The sequence below is a fragment of the Chiloscyllium plagiosum genome, unplaced genomic scaffold (genome assembly GCF_037043375.1).
Source record: "Chiloscyllium plagiosum isolate Xiang-an unplaced genomic scaffold, Cpla_swu_hap1 HiC_scaffold_15, whole genome shotgun sequence".
Taxonomy (NCBI): Eukaryota; Metazoa; Chordata; class Chondrichthyes; order Orectolobiformes; family Hemiscylliidae; genus Chiloscyllium; species Chiloscyllium plagiosum.
The window spans coordinates 44,385,756-44,403,570 of NW_028270153.1; the positions used below are offsets into that span (position 1 = coordinate 44,385,756).

General features: G+C 42.3%; 1 protein-coding gene across 2 annotated transcripts in view; it reads left to right on the forward strand.

The window, feature by feature from the left end:
• rnf114 (ring finger protein 114) overlaps positions 1-17,815 on the forward strand; it is a 34,271-nt gene that overhangs the window by 2,340 nt on the left and 14,116 nt on the right. For both annotated transcript variants that reach the window (XM_087994929.1, XM_043710276.2), the window contains exons 2-4: positions 6,684-6,867; positions 9,929-10,079; positions 11,152-11,258. In XM_087994929.1, the coding sequence (XP_087851055.1) occupies positions 6,740-6,867; positions 9,929-10,079; positions 11,152-11,258 (386 nt within the window). In that variant the 5' untranslated portion in view covers positions 6,684-6,739. The remainder of the gene's footprint in view (positions 1-6,683; positions 6,868-9,928; positions 10,080-11,151; positions 11,259-17,815) is intronic.

Below are 17,815 nucleotides of genomic sequence, written 5' to 3' on the forward strand. Positions count from 1 at the left end.
CGCCCCGCCGAAGCGCAACCCACCCATACACCTACATTTACCCCTTACCTAACACTACGGGCAATTTAGCATGGCCAATTCACCTGACCTGCACATCTTTGGACTGTGGGAGGAAACTGGAGCACCCGGAGGAAACCCACGCAGACACGGGGAGAACGTGCAAACTCCACACAGTCCGTCGCCTGAGGCGGGAATTGAACCCGGGTCTCTGGCGATGTGAGGCAGCAGTGCTAACCACCGTACCGCCCACAGTGAGAACTTGACCTACTCTTGGGAAAAAGGTAGGGCAAGTGACAGATGTCAGTAGGGAGCACTTTGGGGCTAGTGACTAATTCTATTAGTTTTAAAATAGTGATGGAAAAGGTTAGACAGAATCTAAAAGTTAAAATTCTAAATTGTGTCCTTTAAACAAAGTTCCCCTCCAACATTGTCAGATGCCAGCATTTCCAGTGGCCTCTGGCACCCGTGTTTGACCCGATTAATTGGAATGAATAGTCTATCTGTATTTTCCCCAACCACCATTGAATATCTTTCTTGAAGAGTCAAAGGCTTCAGATGCATTGCTCATTACCAGAATAATCCACTTACTCTGAGCATGAAATCATCCATCTCAGTGCTCTAGACTGCAGACTTCTGCGCAGAATTACTTGAGTATCTACCTTCTATTATCTCAGAGTCATGAAATGATCTACAAAGTCTGACATGCCCTGCTCAATACTAAAATACCTTTGACCACTTTCCAGTGTTCCTAATTTCCAAGGTAATTCCTTTCCATCCTTGGATTTAGTTTCCTAACTGTCAACTGAACCTGTATATTTTCTTATGAGGATCCTGATGTAGGAGTCCAAAGTCCTTCAGGGTTTCAGATTTCTGAAGCCTTTCCCTGTTTAGAAAATAGTCTACACCTCTATTCTTCCTACCAAAATGTACAACCTCACACTTTGCCACATCTGTGTCTACCCACCTAACCTGTTCAAGTCCTTCTGCATTCTCCCTGCTTCCTCAACACTTACCTATCTTTGGCCATCTTCAACAATGCCCTCAGTTCCTTTATCCAAATTGTTAATGTATAAGGTGAATAGTTGTAGTCCCAACACAGAACTCTGCAGTACTTCACTAGTCGATGGCTGCCATCCTGAAAAAGACCCCTTTATCCCTATTTTCTGCCTATCAGCTAATCCTCTGTCCATGCCAGTATCTTGCCGCTAACACCATGGGTTCTTATCTTATTTAGCAGCCTCTTGTATGGCACCTTGTCAAAGATCTTCTAGAAATCCAAATAGATCCTGTCCACTGGCTCTCCTTTGTGTAACTTGGTTCTTACTTCCTTAATGAATTCTAACAGATTTGTCAGGCATGACCTCTCCTTGATGAAGCCATGCACCTCTAAATACCCTGCAATCTCATCCTTAACAATGGACTCTAAAATCTTACCAACTACCGACATTAGGCTAACCAGCTTATAGTTTCCTGTCTTCTGCCTCCTTCTCTTCTTAAACAGGAGTGTTACATTAGCCATTTCACAGTCCTCTGGAATCCTCTCTGATTCCAGGGATTCCTGAAAGATGATCACCAATGCTGCTACAATTTCCTCAGCTTTCCCCTTCAGAACTCTGGGATGTAGTCCATTTGGTGATTTATCTATCTTTTGACTTTTCAGCTACCCAAGTACTTTCACCTCAGTGATAGCTACTACACTCGCCTCTGCCCCCTGAGTTTCTTGAAGTTCTGGTATGTTGCTGGTGTCTTCTGCTGTGAAAACTGATACAAATCACCAATTCAGTTCCATCATAATTTCTTTGTTCCCCATTGCTACTTCTCCAGGCTCATTTTCCAGCAGTCCAGTATCCATGCTTGCCTCTCCTTTCTTTTAGATCTTTTGTGATCTTCTTTTATATTACTAGCTAGCTTACTATCATATTTCATCCTCTTCCCCTACTATTGCTTTTTTAGTTATCCTCTGCTGGTTTGTAAAGGTTTCCCAATCCTCTGGCTTCACACTAATCTTCACCACATTTTATGCTATTTCCTTTGCTTTTATGTTGTCCCAGACTTACCTTGTCAGCGATGGTTGGTTGCCCTCATCACTCCTTTAATATGTTTCGTCTTCCTTGGGATGAATTTCTGATGTCAGGATTGCTTTTGTGTATGAAATTGAGGGTTTGGTTAAGAAAAAGAAGGAAGCATATGTCAGGTATAGACAGGATAGATCGAGTGAATCCTTAGAAGAGTATAAAGGAAGTAGGAGTATCTTAAGAGGGAAATCAGGAGGGCAAAAAGGGGACATGAGATAGCTTTGGCAAATAAAATTAAGGAGAATCCAAAGGGTTTTTACAAATATATTAAGGACAAAAGGGTAACTAGGGAGAGAATAGGGCCCCTCAAAGATCAGCAAGGCGGCCATTGTGTGGAGCCACAGAAAATGGGGGAGATACTAAATGAATATTTTGCATCAGTATTTACTGTGGAAAAGGATATGGAAGATATAGACAGTAGGGAAATAGATGGTGACATCTTGCAAAATGTCCAGATTACAGAGGAGGAAGTGCTGGATGTCTTAAAACAGTTAAAGGTGGATAAACCCCTAGGACCTGATCAGGTGTACCTGAGAACTATGTGGGAAGCTAGAGAAGTGATTGCTGGGCCTCTTGCTGAGATATTTGTATCATCGATAGTAACAGGTGAGGTGCCGGAAGACTGGAGGTTGGCAAACATGGTGCCACTGTTTAAGAATGGCAGTAAAGACAAGCCAAGGAACTATAGACCAGTGAGCCTGACCTCGGTGGTGGGCAAGTTGTTGGAGGGAATCCTGAGGGACAGGATGTACATGTATTTGGAAAGGCAAGGACTGATTAGGGATAGTGAACATGGCTTTGTGCATGCGACATCATTTCTCACAAACTTGATTGAGTTTTTTGAAGAATTAACAAAAACGATTGATGAGGGCAGAGTGGTAGATGTGATCTATATGGACTATAAGACATTCGACAAGGTTCCCCATGGGAGACTGATTAGCAAGGTTAGATCTCATGGAATACAGGGAGAACTAGCCATTTGGATACAGAACTGGCTCAAAGGTAGAAGACAGAGGGTGGTGGTGGAGGGTTGTTTTTCAGAATAGAAGCCTGTGACCAGTGGAGTGCCACAAGGATTGGTGCTGGACCCTCTACTTTTTGTCATTTACATAAATGATTTGGATACGAGCATAAGAGGTACAGTTAGTAAGTTTGCAGATGACATCAGAATTGGAGGTGTAGTGGACAGCGAAGAGGGTTACCTCGGATTACAACAGGATCTGGACCAGATGGGCCAATGGGCTGAGAAGTGGCAGATGGAGTTTAATTCAGATAAATGCGAGGTGCTGCATTTTGGGAAAGCAAATCTTAGCAGGACTTATGCACTTAATGGTAATGTCCCAGGGAGTGTTGCTGAACAAAGAGACCTTGGAGTACAGGTTCATAGTTCCTTGAAAGTGGAGTCGCAGGTGGATAGGGTAGTGAAGAAGGCGTTTGGTATGCTGAACAGGACATTGGTTAGGCCACTGTTGGATTATTGCGTGCAATTCTGGTCTCCTTCTTATCGGAAAGATGTTGTGAAACTTGAAAGGGTTCAGAAAACATTTACAAGGATGTTGCCAGGGTTGGAGTATTTGAGCTATCGGGAGAGGCTGAACAGGCTGGGACTGTTTTCCCTGGAGCGTCGGAGGCTGAGGGGTGACCTAATAGAGGTTTACAAAATTATGAGGAGCATGGATAGGATAAATAGACAAAGTCTTTTTCCCGGGATCAGGGAGACCAGAACTAGAGGGCATAGGTTTAGGGTGAGGGGGGAAAGATATAAAAGAGACCTAAGCGGCAACTTTTTCACGCAGAGGGTGGTACATGTATGGAATGAGCTGCCAGAGGATGTGGTGGAGGCTGGTACGATTGCAACATTTAAGAGGCATTTGGATGGGTATATGAATAGGAAGGGTTTGTATGGATTTGGGCCGAGTGCTGGCAGGTGGGACTGGATTGGGTTGGGATATCTGGTCGACACGGACAGGTAGGACCGCAGGGTGTTTCCATGCTGTACATCTCTATGACTCATAGATATGCAGTAAGCATATGTTAGCATGTTCAATTGTTAGGTTCTTCTCACAATTGAGTATCTCTTCATGGCAGAAAGTCACCTGAGTAAACATCAATTGAGGGACAGCGATAACAGTGATAATCATGTCTGCTGAGCAAAGGAAGTTCAAATGCTTCTTGCAACACTTAAAAAGTGTGTAGTTACTTGAGGCAATGAACTCTACCTTATGTGAATTATGTGCTTACTTGTTCTGGGTCTGATATCAGATACTTTCTATAGCTTTTTTTTGATGTTGCTCTACGTAATTTCCTACAATATTTCTGGTATTAACATTTACTTGTTTTGGGTGCAGTTAGTTTCTGCAAAAGAAATAGAATCTCTTACTTTTAAGAAAAGGTCCTTGATGTTGTCGCTAGAGTTGGGAGCAAGGGCATAGGTCATTTTGATCCCTGTTTGCAAATTGAAAGATCAATTAGATAATTATCATTCTAAATGTTTTTTTTATAATGTAAATAAAACCATTACAAATTAGGTATTTACAACACTAGAAGTACAATTCAAAACATTTTCCCACGTTTCTTGGGGCTGGGGTGTTCATACTTTTGGCATCCTTCTTCATCTGTTTCTGGTCTGTCTTCTTGAAAAAGGTAAATTGTTTTTATATCCCTTATTGTTCATGCAGAGCATTTTGCTGATGTGTATTACAGTTTCTTTCTTAAATATCTAGTCTACTTATCTATATTTCTAACCTTGTCCTTCCCTCACCAAGTTTGCACCAAGTCTTGAGTACAAAAGTTCTTCAGACTTGTTACTTTACCAACATTGCTGGAATTTTATCTTTAAGTGCTCACTAGCCTGTAATTTATCCATTTTCTTTAGGGGAGAGCAATTGCAGGCTCACAAAACAGAAGTTGATCATTCATTTTTCTTGATAGAATGATGAATTGTATGCAGCAAGTTAGCCTGATCTTCATGTGAATCAAAAAGGTGGTGAGTGAGTATTGATCAAAGGGAGAAGTGGAAGCTGGAGGAAAATGGGCTTCAATCATTAATAGAAAGAAAGAAAAGAGATAATTTGTGTTCTCAATCTTAAGTGAATAGGTTCTAAGTGAGAATGGAAAAATCGAAAGTAGAACTTTGTTTAATACTTCATGGGCTGTAGACATGATTGACAGGGTCAGCATTTGTTGCTCATTAATAAATTGCCTGTAAAACTAAGTAGAAAAGGCAGTTAAAAGTCAACCATATTGGTTTGGGTCTGGAGTCACATTTTGGGAAGCATAGAGTCATAGAGATGTACAGCACAGAAACAGACCCTGACCAGATACCGTAACCTAATCTAGTCACATTTTCCAGCACGTGGCCCATATCTCTCTAAGGAGAGAGTGAGGACTGGAGATCAGAGTCGAAGAGTATGGTGCTAGAAAAGTACAGCCGGTCAGGTAGCATCTGCAGAGCAGGAGAATCAATACTTCGAGCTTAAGCTCTTCAATCGTCGATTCTCCTGCTGCTCGGATGCTGTCTGACTGGCTGTTCTTTTCCTGCATCACACTCTTCGACCCTTTTCTCTCTAATTTTTCCTATTCATACACCCATCCAGATACCTTTTTAAATGTTGTAATTGTACCAGCCTCTACCACATCCTCTGACAGTTCATTCCATACAAGCACCACCCTCTGTGTAAAAAGGTTACACCTTAGGTCCGTTTTTTTTCCCTCTCAAAGGTCGGTAGTAAACCACCAGATGTGTTTCTTATGGTGTTGTTATGGTCACACTGACATGACCTTTTATAATTCTAGATTTTTTATTAGTTTCATATAAATGCACCAGCTGCATTAGGGAAACTTGAACCTATTTTTAGGGTCTTAGTCTGGACCTCTTCATTGACAGTTCAGTAACATGTATTTCCACTATATCGCCATCTTTCTCTGAATGGAGAAACCTTACATCGTAATACTCAGTTGGTTCTGAGTTAACGTGCACCTGTGATGTATTCTTAATATTTGTCATATTTTGTCACTTACAGAAGCACGATAGTTGCAACCAAATTAATTTAAATGAAATGTGTTCCGTTGTTGTGAGTAAACTATATTGCCCCAAAGGTGACATTTGGCAGATCCCTTGTAAACAATAATCTGCAGTATATAGTTGTAGAGCAAGGCCACTGGTGTTGATAGCGCGGGAGCCAAACTTCTAATATTAAATTGTCTAATAGAATTTAAAGGAAAAAAAACAGAGGTTAACTCCCAGTACGCACAAAAAGGCGAATTTCTGCAAAATGTGCACTACGATCATTTGTTTTTCAACCAGAAACTAACTTCTTCATTGTCAGTTGTTTAATCAACCGGTCCAGATTGCGTTTAACGAAAAAAAACAATTTTTTTGCATTGTGACCGAGTGAACACATGCAATAAGTGCTATATAGAAAAGGAAGCTCGAATTTTTTTCTTGACTTCCAACTTTCGATTGAGGGAATATTACACCGGAAGTGTTTGTGTCTCAAGCGTGATGCAGAACAGCCGTAATCTCCTTCAAAATGAGAGGCGGTGCTGTCTCCTTTCGGTTGCTTAATGCTAATCGTTTAATATGATATGGTCTTTTTCTCCGACCAGGATCCCCGCCTCCACCTGACGTTAATCATCAGCGGAAATAGACAGAAATATTAGAAATGGCGATGAGCTATAAAGAGGACGCATCCCGTCGCAAAGATACAGCTGAGGATGACAAAGAAGCTTTAACATGCTCTGTTTGCTTAGAAATTTTTGAAAATCCCATGCGTGTCGAATGCAATCATGTGTAAGAAAGCATTTTGTATTTTTTTAAAAATTAAATCAGTTTGCATAGTCAAAGTTTGAGAGTGTTAAATTTATCGAATAACATCGGATTAAATTTAGTTTGCTGTTGAGAGTTTAAATAAAAAGTTTTTCTTAGCGAAGATTTTTCAAATGAATACTGACTGTGCATAATATTCCGGGTTAAGCTTTCATGATATGCTGAGTTGTGGAGAATTTGGGCAATTGGGAGTGTTTTGATTCCTACTCTATAAATCATAACATCAGATATTTCATTTTGATCATTGGAATGGAAAACAAAAGTAATGTGAACCGCGGTACAACTGGATAGAGCATTTCAGATTAAATTTACAAAGATTTACGTGCATTGAAGTCCAGATTTTTTTAGTGTTTTACTGGACTCTTAAAAGATCTGAACAGATTACTAGATCTGCCTCTTCCTTCAGGTTGCTTTAGCATAGAAGATCCTTCTGCAACCCTGCAAACTGGTGACTATAGCTATGGATGAACTCCCATAATCAAAGAAAATTGTATTGTCATGTTTAATTTATTGCTGTCCTCCCAGTCTACTCATTCTTCTTAACACCTTGTTTAGGAGCTGTGCACCACTGACCTTGCCTTGGATGTTTTAATTTTCCTCTTCCATCTTTACCTTAGCATTTTTTAGTGTTAAAAATGCTATGTTGTTTATTGTTCTTCAACCATTGCATCACACCAGCATTAACTTGATCTGCCTTGGGAATAGAAATGTCTGTCTGTGATGTCACTGCACACATCATGGTGGAATGCTGTGACACCATATTTCATATATGCAACATAAACAGACAGACTATGGCCACTTTCTGCATATTCTCTTTCTTTTGTAAAATTCTTGCCTCCTTTAGAATCTCTTTTATATTCTCTTCCATCTTAACCACCTCCCCACTCACTTTTGATATCACTCTCCACCTTTCCTCTGTTACTCATTCCAATACTTTGCTTCCTTCTGCAAACTTTGCTCTTCCATTACATTTTGTTCCTGTCCATCACCTTGCATACCTGATAACTTTTTGAGACCTTCATGCCTCTCTCTGCCACCTCACTCGTCCAACACTTGCCTCTTTTTTTTTTGGTTTGCAGCTGTGCTGTCTCCATTCCTGCCTCCATGGATTGTTGCTGCCTTTCCCAGTCTATTTCCTGTTTTCCCTCATTACCTGCTGATCAGCTGTTTGTTTTTGAATTGCACATTTAAAAAAAAAATTTTGAAGAACTCATGCCCAAAAGACCTCTTGAGTCTACTTGCCTGAAGATAGTACGACTGCACCCATTGTGTCAGAAAAACATTTTCTATTTCACACCTTTATAGAAAACAATTGTTCAGAGGACTTTTCAAGGGAAATCTTCGAAACGTTAGTTTTGCTGTTGACAACTGTATTAACATGTGGTTTGATGCAATGTTGAGTTTGGGTTCAATGCAGACTGATCAAGGAGTCAGTCAAGAATTTCTTAAGGCTTAGATTTCAAAGTAAACACTTTATTATACCTTCATGTTAAATAGAGATGTACAGCATGGAAACAGACCCTTCAGTCTAACCCGTCCATGCCGACCAGATATCCCAACCCAATCTAGTCCCACCTGCCAGCGCCCGGCCCATATCCCTCCAAACCCTTCCTATTCATATACCCATCCAAATGCCTCCTAAATGTACCAGCCTCCACCACATCCTCTGGCAACTCATTCCATACACGTACCACCCTCTGTGTGAAAACGTTGCCCCTTAGGTCTCTTTTATATCTTTGCCCTCTCACCCTAAACCTATGCTCTCTAGTTCTGGACTCCCCGACCCCAGGGAAAAGACTTGGTTTATTTATCCTATCTATGCCCTTCATAATTTTGTAAACCTCTATAAGGTCACCCCTCAGCATCCGACGCTCCAGGGAAATCAGCCCGAGCCGGTTCAGCCTCTCCCTGTAGCTCAGATCCTCCAATCCTGGCAACATCCTTGTAAATGTTTTCTGAACCCTTTCAAGTTTCACAACATCTTTCCGATAGGAAGGAGACCAGAATTGCACGCAATATTCCAACAGTGGCCTAACCAATGTCCTGTACAGCCACAACATGACCTTCCAACTCCTGTACTCGATACTCTGACCAATAAAGGAAAGCATACCAAACGCCGCCTTCACTATCCGATCTACCTGCGACTCCACTTTCAAGGAGCTATGAACCTGCACTCCAAGGTCTCTTTGTTCAGCAACACTCCCTAGGACCTTACAATTAATTGTATAAAGCCTGCTAAGATTTGCTTTCCCAAAACGCAGCACCTCGCATTTATCTGAACTAAACTCCATTTGCCACTTCTCAGCCCATTGGCCCATCTGGTCCAGATCCTGTTGTAATCTGAGGTAACCTTCTTCGCTGTCCACTACACCTCCAACTTTGGTGTCATCTGCAAACATACTAACTGTCCCTCTTCTGCTCGCATCCAAATCATTTATGTAAATGACAAAATGTAGAGGGCCCAGCACCGATCCTTGTGGCTATTGTTATACGTGGTAAATATAGATACAGCAGACTCTGATCTTATTGTTTATTAGGTAAAGTGTAGCCCACTTTCATGTTTTCATGTTCATTTACTGTCAATACTCTGTTTCATTCAAGAAGGTTCGAATCCCCCTCTGGTGCTTTTACTCTGTACATCTCCATGACATCATTGCAGGGTCTTGAAATCCTGCACAATTCCAATCAACAGAGAACTGGTGGCAAAGTCAATTTGCAGTTACAGCTAATAGTTTTGAACCAATTTGTGATTTGGGCCTAACCAGATTTAATCTCAAATATATCAATCTCTCCCTTGTGTGGTTAATGCAATCCATGGTCTCCTTTTTTACTGTTAATATTTTGATTTGAAGATACTTGAATACAAGTTTTCTTTTAAGCCATATAACTTTTAAAATATGGATATTGGTTGTGGTTTCCAAAATTATATTTCTATTTTGTTTAAATGGTAGTATTGAAAGAATGGTTCTGCCACCTTCCATCAAATATTTTAAGTTCAATAATTTCTAAACTTGTTTTCCATTAGATTTTGCAAGGCTTGCCTGCTTGCGTTACAGAAGGCAAAAAAGCCAATTTGTGCAGTGTGTCGTTCTCCCCTAATAGGAGGAACTAAAGCTATTGAAATTGAGAGAAAACTAGAAGTAACTGCAACAAGCTGCAATGGCTGTGGAACTCAGGTCAGTAGTACCTGCTAATGATGATGAGATAAATGTTACATATTTTGGCTTATCCCTAACTCACTTCACTAACTTAATTTCATTTCAAAAAGTTGGATACAATGTTCCACTTAAGTACAGGATTTTTTTTCTATCCTACTTTTGGAGTCCAGGATACAGTAAGGTTGTACAAAAGGAGTGACATCCATTTTCCCTAAGAGTACCTGCAAAGAGTGTAAGCAGTATTTCTTATTCCAAAAACTCCTCAGACTGTTATCTCTGAAAGGATCGTGGAATACAGCCTTGATTTGTAAAAGGAAGTGTCTTTTTAAAATAATAGCAGCAACTTATTAGTTGCTACTTTCAGATAAGTCAAAATCTTGGCCTCATACAAAAGATCTTCGTGCAAAATCACAGGTGAACTTAAGGTGAAGAACACATTAGTTATACAGTATTCTGGTTGATCTGCCCTATACTTGAGAGAGCTTCCAATGTCTGCAATATCAGAGTACCTCCTACAATGCACAGCTCTGTTTTATGTTTCCTTTTGTAAACTATTGAGTAATTTAAATACTGAGATGTGACTGAGATGTCATTCATACAGAATTTTACTGTAACAGTAATAAAGGCATACTAGAATAATATTAATACGAAACACGAAAACATAATCAAGGCTATGGTACCATTTGGGTTAGCAGCTAAACAGACAATCAACCCAAAAGAATTTAATCAGTAATCTGGCATTCAGGCCATTTACAGCAAATGGATGGACACTGTTATAAAGGGTTTCGTTTTAAAAATAATTTGAAAAGTTCACTCAGAGCATTTTCACACCCTCAGCCTGTCAAAATTGCATCACAGATAAATGTAATGAAACCAGTCATAAGTTAGCTTCTATTTGCTATAAATATACAACTTGACTTTAACCACAAAGGCATAAATCAGAAAAGCCATATGCAGCATGATATGTCTGACTGACTGAGCCGATATAAGGTTCAAATTGCACTTGATCTTGAAACTGCTGAGAGTATGATTTCATTCAGCAATTTTTTTTGTTTATTTTTTATAACTGCTGTAGCCTTTTCAAATTTAGGTTTATATGAAAATGTTGCGTTCCCATAATGCAACATGCCCAAAATACCGGGAGTTTATTTCTGAAGGTGTGAAAGCATCCATGAAGGATCAACATCCCAGCCTTAGGTGACTATATTTAATTGTTTCACATTCCTCATAACTGCATCTATTTGTTTTCATTTTATAGATGTCCTTTGTAGAATTAAAGTATTTGAATGCAATGCATTTTAGATTGCATTTTGTGTTTGCTGTTTGAATGTGGATCAGATCTTTCACTAGTTGAAATTCCTGCTACGTCCCTTTTGTACAGAGCAATTATGTAGACTGAGTCATGAAAAATTTTCAAGACAAACTCAAAGTAAACCAATCATTTGAGCTAATGTTTGAAAAGGTAACCTTCAGACTGGAAATGTTAGTTGTGTAATATATTTTGAGCAAAAATATTTGAACTTCCCAAGTGTAGAAGCTGAGATAAAGTATTTGGGGGGATAGGGCTGCGTTGTGTTGTGGGAGATAGTAAAGAACCAAGGGAAGTGCGTGAGATACACTAGAAGAAAGAGGGATTAGATAACAATATGGTAATGGGATAAGTAGAGAAGATTGTGAAGCAAAGATTTAATCTCTTCGTCACTTCTGACGCTACCTTAAAATTTTTCTCTTCATTCCAATTGTGTTCTTCACCATAATTGCATGTTTTCAGATTTACTTTAGATGTATCTTTCTGCCCAGCTCTTTAGGACAATATGAATAGTGCTTTACTTTATCCTTCCATTCTTCTAAACATTGTTTAAACTCCTTGGGCTTCCATTCACTTTCTGTACTCTCACATACTTATCTCTCCTTCATTCACTGGTATTCTTCTTTCATTCTGGTGACCCACACTTTACACTGCCTACTTTTTAGGTAATGGCTCAGCTCTGTATGTTTAATACCATATGATGGTTGGCTGTGCCTTGAGGGGTGTAAAGGCCATATGCCTGCGAACTGGTATGATCAAACTAGGGCTGAGCTTGTTGATATTTTGTTTCAAGTTTTAGGAGAAACAAAGGGCAGATAAGCAAATATTCTGGAGAGTTTTGTAAATTAATTTTCAAAAATATTCATACTAATTTATGGGACATGTAATAGGCAAATGGAGATTTAGCGCTATTAATTATGGCACATTTAGAAGGAGGTAATCAGATTGAATTGGAACGTACTCTACAAATGTGTCTCCAGATTCTGGGTGAGTACATTGGTATACTGGGATTGAATTGTTGAAAGTTCAAGAATATGACTATTTTTATTAGATTTTGGTAATTGTGAAAGGAATGTAGAATAACCTTTTTTGATATGAAATAGGCCTACATGGTCATGTTTCCTTTTCAGCTTTCATGAGAGACTTGTGTTGGGTGTGATATTACTCTTTAACTCTATAATTTGTGTTATAATGTACTTCATTCTCTGATATAAGTGGAAACAAGTTCAACAAGACTAGTTTGGAAGGTTGGAAGAGTTCAAATACAGCCAACTCCAAGAGTAATAATGAGACTGTGAGTAAATGTTGACTAGTTACATTGCCTCCATAATTAGTCTCCCACCTCCAACACACCCCGTCCACCTGGACACCCCGTGCTGGCCTCCTACCTGCCCTCGACCTCTTTATTGCAAACTGCCGCCGCGATATTAACCGCTACCTGAACTCCCACACCCCTCCCACCCACTCCAACCTCTCACCCTCGGAACGCACAGCCCTCCACTCCCTCCGTTCCAACCCCAACCTCACCATCAAACCAGCTGACAAGGGAGGCGCAGTAGTAGTTTGGCGCACCGACCTCTACACCGCTGAGGCCAGACGCCAGCTCGCAGATACCTCCTCCTACCATCCCCTTGACCATGACCTCACCCCCCCAACACCAAACCATCATCTCCCAGACCATCCATAACCTCATCACCTCAGGGGACCTCCCATCCACCGCCTCCAACCTCATAGTACCACAACCCCGAACCGCCCGTTTCTACCTCCTGCCCAAAATCCACAAACCTGACTGCCCCGGACGACCCATCGTCTCAGCCTGCTCCTGCCCCACCGAACTCCTCTCCTCCTACCTCGACACGGTCCTGTCCCCATTAGTCCAAGAACTCCCCACCTACATCCGTGACACCACCCACGCCCTCCACCTCCTCCAGGATTTCCGCTTCCCCGGTCCCCAACGCCTCATCTTCACCATGGACATCCAGTCCCTGTACACCTCCATCCCCCATCACGAAGGACTCAAAGCACTCCGCTTCTTCCTTTCCCGCCGTACCACCCAGTACCCTTCCACCGACACCTTCCTTCGACTGACTGAACTGGTCCTCACCCTGAACAACTTTTCTTTCCAATCCTCCCACTTTCTCCAAACAAAAGGAGTAGCCATGGGCACCCGCATGGGCCCCAGCTATGCCTGCCTCTTCGTAGGGTATGTGGAACAATCCATCTTCCGCAACTACACTGGCCCCACCCCCCATCTTTTCCTCCGCTACATTGATGACTGTATCGGCGCTACCTCGTGCTCCCACGAGGAGGTTGAACAGTTCATCCACTACACTAACACCTTCCACCCCGACCTCAAATTCACCTGGACAGTCTCGGACTCCTCCCTCCCCTTCCTAGACCTTTCTGTTTCTATCTCAGACGACCGAATCAACACGGACATCTACTACAAACCGACCGACTCCCACAGCTACCTGGACTACACCTCCTCCCACCCCGCCCCCTGTAAAAACGCCATCCCATTCTCCCAATTCCTTCGTCTCCGCCGCATCTGCTCCCAGGAGGACCAGTTCAAAATACGCACAACACAGACGGCCTCCTTCTTCAAGGACCGCAATTTCCCCCCCGACGTGATCGACGATGCCCTCCACCGCATCTCCTCCACTTCCCGCTCCTCCGCCCTTGAGCCCCGCCCCTCCAACCGCCACCAGGACAGAACCCCACTGGTCCTCACCTACCACCCCACCAATCTCCATGTACAGCGCATCATCCGCCGTCACTTCCGCCACCTCCAAACGGACCCCACCACCAAGGATATATTTCCCTCCCCTCCTCTATCAGCTTTCCGTAGAGACCACTCCCTCCGCGACTCCCTTGTCAGATCCATACCCCCCACCAACCCAACCTCCACTCCCGGCACCTTCCCTTGCAACCGCAGGAGGTGCAACACTTGCGCCCACACCTCCCCCCTCACTTCTCTCCAAGGCCCCAAAGGAAACTTCCATATCCGCCACAGATTCACCTGCACCTCCACCCACATTATCTACTGCATCCGCTGCAGCCGGTGTGGCCTCCTCTATATTGGGGAGACAGGCCGCCTACTTGCGGAGCGATTCAGAGAGCACCTCTGGGCCACCCGGACGAACCAACCCAATCACCCTGTAGCACAGCATTTCAACTCCCCCTCCCACTCCACCGAGGATATGCAGGTCATTGGACTCATCCACCGCCAAACCACAACAACCCGATGGTCGGAGGAGGAGCGTCTTATCTTCCGACTGGGAACCCTCCAACCACAGGGGATGAACTTGGACTTCACCAGTTTCTTCATCCCCCCTCCCCCCACCTTGTCTCAGCCGAATCCCTCCAGCCCGGCACCGCCTTCCTGACCTGCAGTCTTCTTGACCACTCCGCCTCCACCCTACTCCGACCTATCACCCTCACCTTGACCTCTTTCCACCAATCACATTTCCAACGCCCCTCCTCCAAGTCCCTCCTCCCTACCTTTTATCTTCTCCTGCTGAACACTCTCTGCTCATTCCTGAAGAAGGGCATGTGCCCGAAACGTCGAATCTTCTGTTCCCTAGATGCTGCCTGACCTGCTGTGCTGTTCCAGCAATAAAGTTTCATCCATAATTAGTCTGTCAACACTGAATAAGGAATGATTTTGGTATTCTAACAAATTTATTAAAATGTAACACTACACTGACAGTGCTATACCTGCTGCACATCATCTGTCCAGAATTATTTGATCTCAAACATTTGCTCTTCCTTCACTGACTTTTGTCTGTGATTACTTTTAAAAAAAAGTTAGGATTCCCTTTAATGCCTGTAATCAGCATCTTTTGTATGAACGTGAATGTATCTCTTCTTCCCTTGGAGTGTGTATTCCAATTGAATAATTCAGCACGTTTTATAAGCAGTAAAGGTTATTTATCTCACTTGCTTAGCCAACTTGATGCTTGTCACATACTTGGTCTCATGCATGTGCACAGACACAGATTAAACTGAAATGAAGATGGTGCATTTTCATATTTAATTTGGTCTCTGGCTTTATGATTTCCAGTCTCCCAAATTACAGGCCTGCATTTTAGAGTCAGAGTCAAAGTCATAGAGATGTACAGCACGAAACGGATCCTTCGGTCCAACTCGTCCATGCCGACCAGATATCTCCGCCCAATCTAGTCTCACCTGCCAGCGCCCAGCCCATATCCTTCCAAACCCTTCCTATTCATATACCCATCCAGATGCCTTTTAAATGTTGCAATTATACTAGCCTCCTCCACTTCCTCTGGCAGCCCATTCCACACACGAACTACCCTCTGCATGAAAAAGTGTCCCTTAGGTCTCTTTAATATCTTTCTCCTCTCACCCTAATCCTATGCCCTCTAGTTCTGGATTCACCCATGCCAGGGAATAGACCTTGTCTATTTATTCTATCCATGCCCCTCATGATTTTATAAATCTCTATAAGGTCACCCCTCAGCCTTCAATGCTCCAGGGAAAACAGCCCCAGCCTATTCAACCTCTCCCTACAGCTCAAATCCTCCAACCCTGGCAACATCCTTGCAAATCTTTTCTGAATCCTTTCAAATTTCACAACATCCTTCCAATAGGAAAGAGACCAATTTGCACGCAATATTCCAAAAGTGGCCTAACTAATGTCTTGTACAGCCACAACATGACCTCCCAATTCCTGTACTCCATAAAGGAAAGCACAACAAACGCCACCTTCACTATCCTATCTACCTGTGACTCTACTTTCAAGGAGCTATGAACTTGCATTCCAAGGTCACTGATCAGCAATGCTCCCTAGGACCTTACCATTAAGTGGATTATTCCTGCTAAGATTTGCTTTGCCAACATGCACCACCTTGCATTTATCTAAATTAAACTCCATCTGCCACTCCTCAGCCCATTGGCTCATCTGATCAAGATCCTGCTGTAATCCACGGTACCTTTCTTTCTTCACTGTCCACTGCGCCTTCAATTTTGGTGTCATCTGCAAACTTACTAACTATATCTCTTAAGTTCACATCCAAATCATTTATATAAATGATGAAAAGTAGTGGACCAAGTACCGATCCTTGTGGCACTCCACTGGTCACAGGCCTCCAATCTGAAAAACAACCTTCCACCACCACCCTCTGTCTTCTACCTTTGAGCCAGTTCTATATCCAAATGACTAGTAATCGCTGTATTCCATGTGATCAAACCTTGCGAACCGGTCTCCCATGGGGAACCTTGTCGATAGTCTTACTGAGGTCGATATAGATCACATCTACCACTCTGCCTTCATCAATACTCTTTGTTACTACTTCAAAAAACTCAATCAAGTTTGAGAGATGTGATTTCCCTCTCATGACACCATGTTGACTATCCATAATCAGTCCTTGCCTTTCCAAATATTTGTACATCCTGTCCCTCAGGATTCCCTCCAATAACTTGCCCACCACCAATGTCAAGCTTACTGGTCTATAGTTCCCTGGCTTCTTCTTACCATCTTTCATATATGGTGGCACCACGTTAGCCAACCTCTAGTTTTCTGGCACCTCACCCGTGACTATCGATGATACAAATATCTCAGCAAGGGGCCCAGCAATCACTTCCTTAGCTTCTCAGAGTTCTAGGGTACACCTGATTAGGTCCTGGGGATTTATCCACTTTTATGCGTTTCAAGATGTCCAGCACTTCCTCCTCTGTAATATGGACATTTTTCAAAATGTCACCATCTATTTCCCTACATTCTATATCTTCAATGTCCTTTTCCACGGTAAACACTGATGCACACTACATGTTTAGTATCTTCCCCCATCTCCTGTGGCTCCACACAAAGGCTACCTTGCTGATCTTTGAGGGGCCCTATTCTTTCCCTAGTTATCCTTTTGTCCTAATTGTAATTGTAAAAACCCTTTGGATTCTCCTTAACTCTATTTGCCAAAGCTATCTCATGTCCCCTTTTTGCACTCCTGATTTCCCTCTTAAGTATACTCCTATTGCCTTTATACTTTTTTAAGGATTCACTTGATCCATCCTGTCTATACCTGACATGTACTTCCTTCTTTTTCTTAACCAAACCCTCAATTTATTTCATCATCCAGCATTCTCTATACCTACCAGCCTTTCCTTTCACCCTAACAGGAATATACTGTCTCTGCGCTCTTATTATCTCGTTTCTGAAGGCTTCCTATTTTCCAAACGAAGGCATCCCTTTACCTGCAAACATCTGCCCCCAATCAACATTTGAAAGTTCTTGCCTAATATAATCAAAATTGGCCTTTCTCCAATTTAGAACTTCAACTTTTTTAGATCTGGTCTATCTTTTTCCATCACTATTTTAAAACCTGTAGAATTATGGTCACTGGCCCCAAAGTGCTCCCCACTGACACCTCCGTCACCTGCCCTGCCTTACTTCCCAAGAGTAAGTCCAGCTTTGCACCTTCTGTAG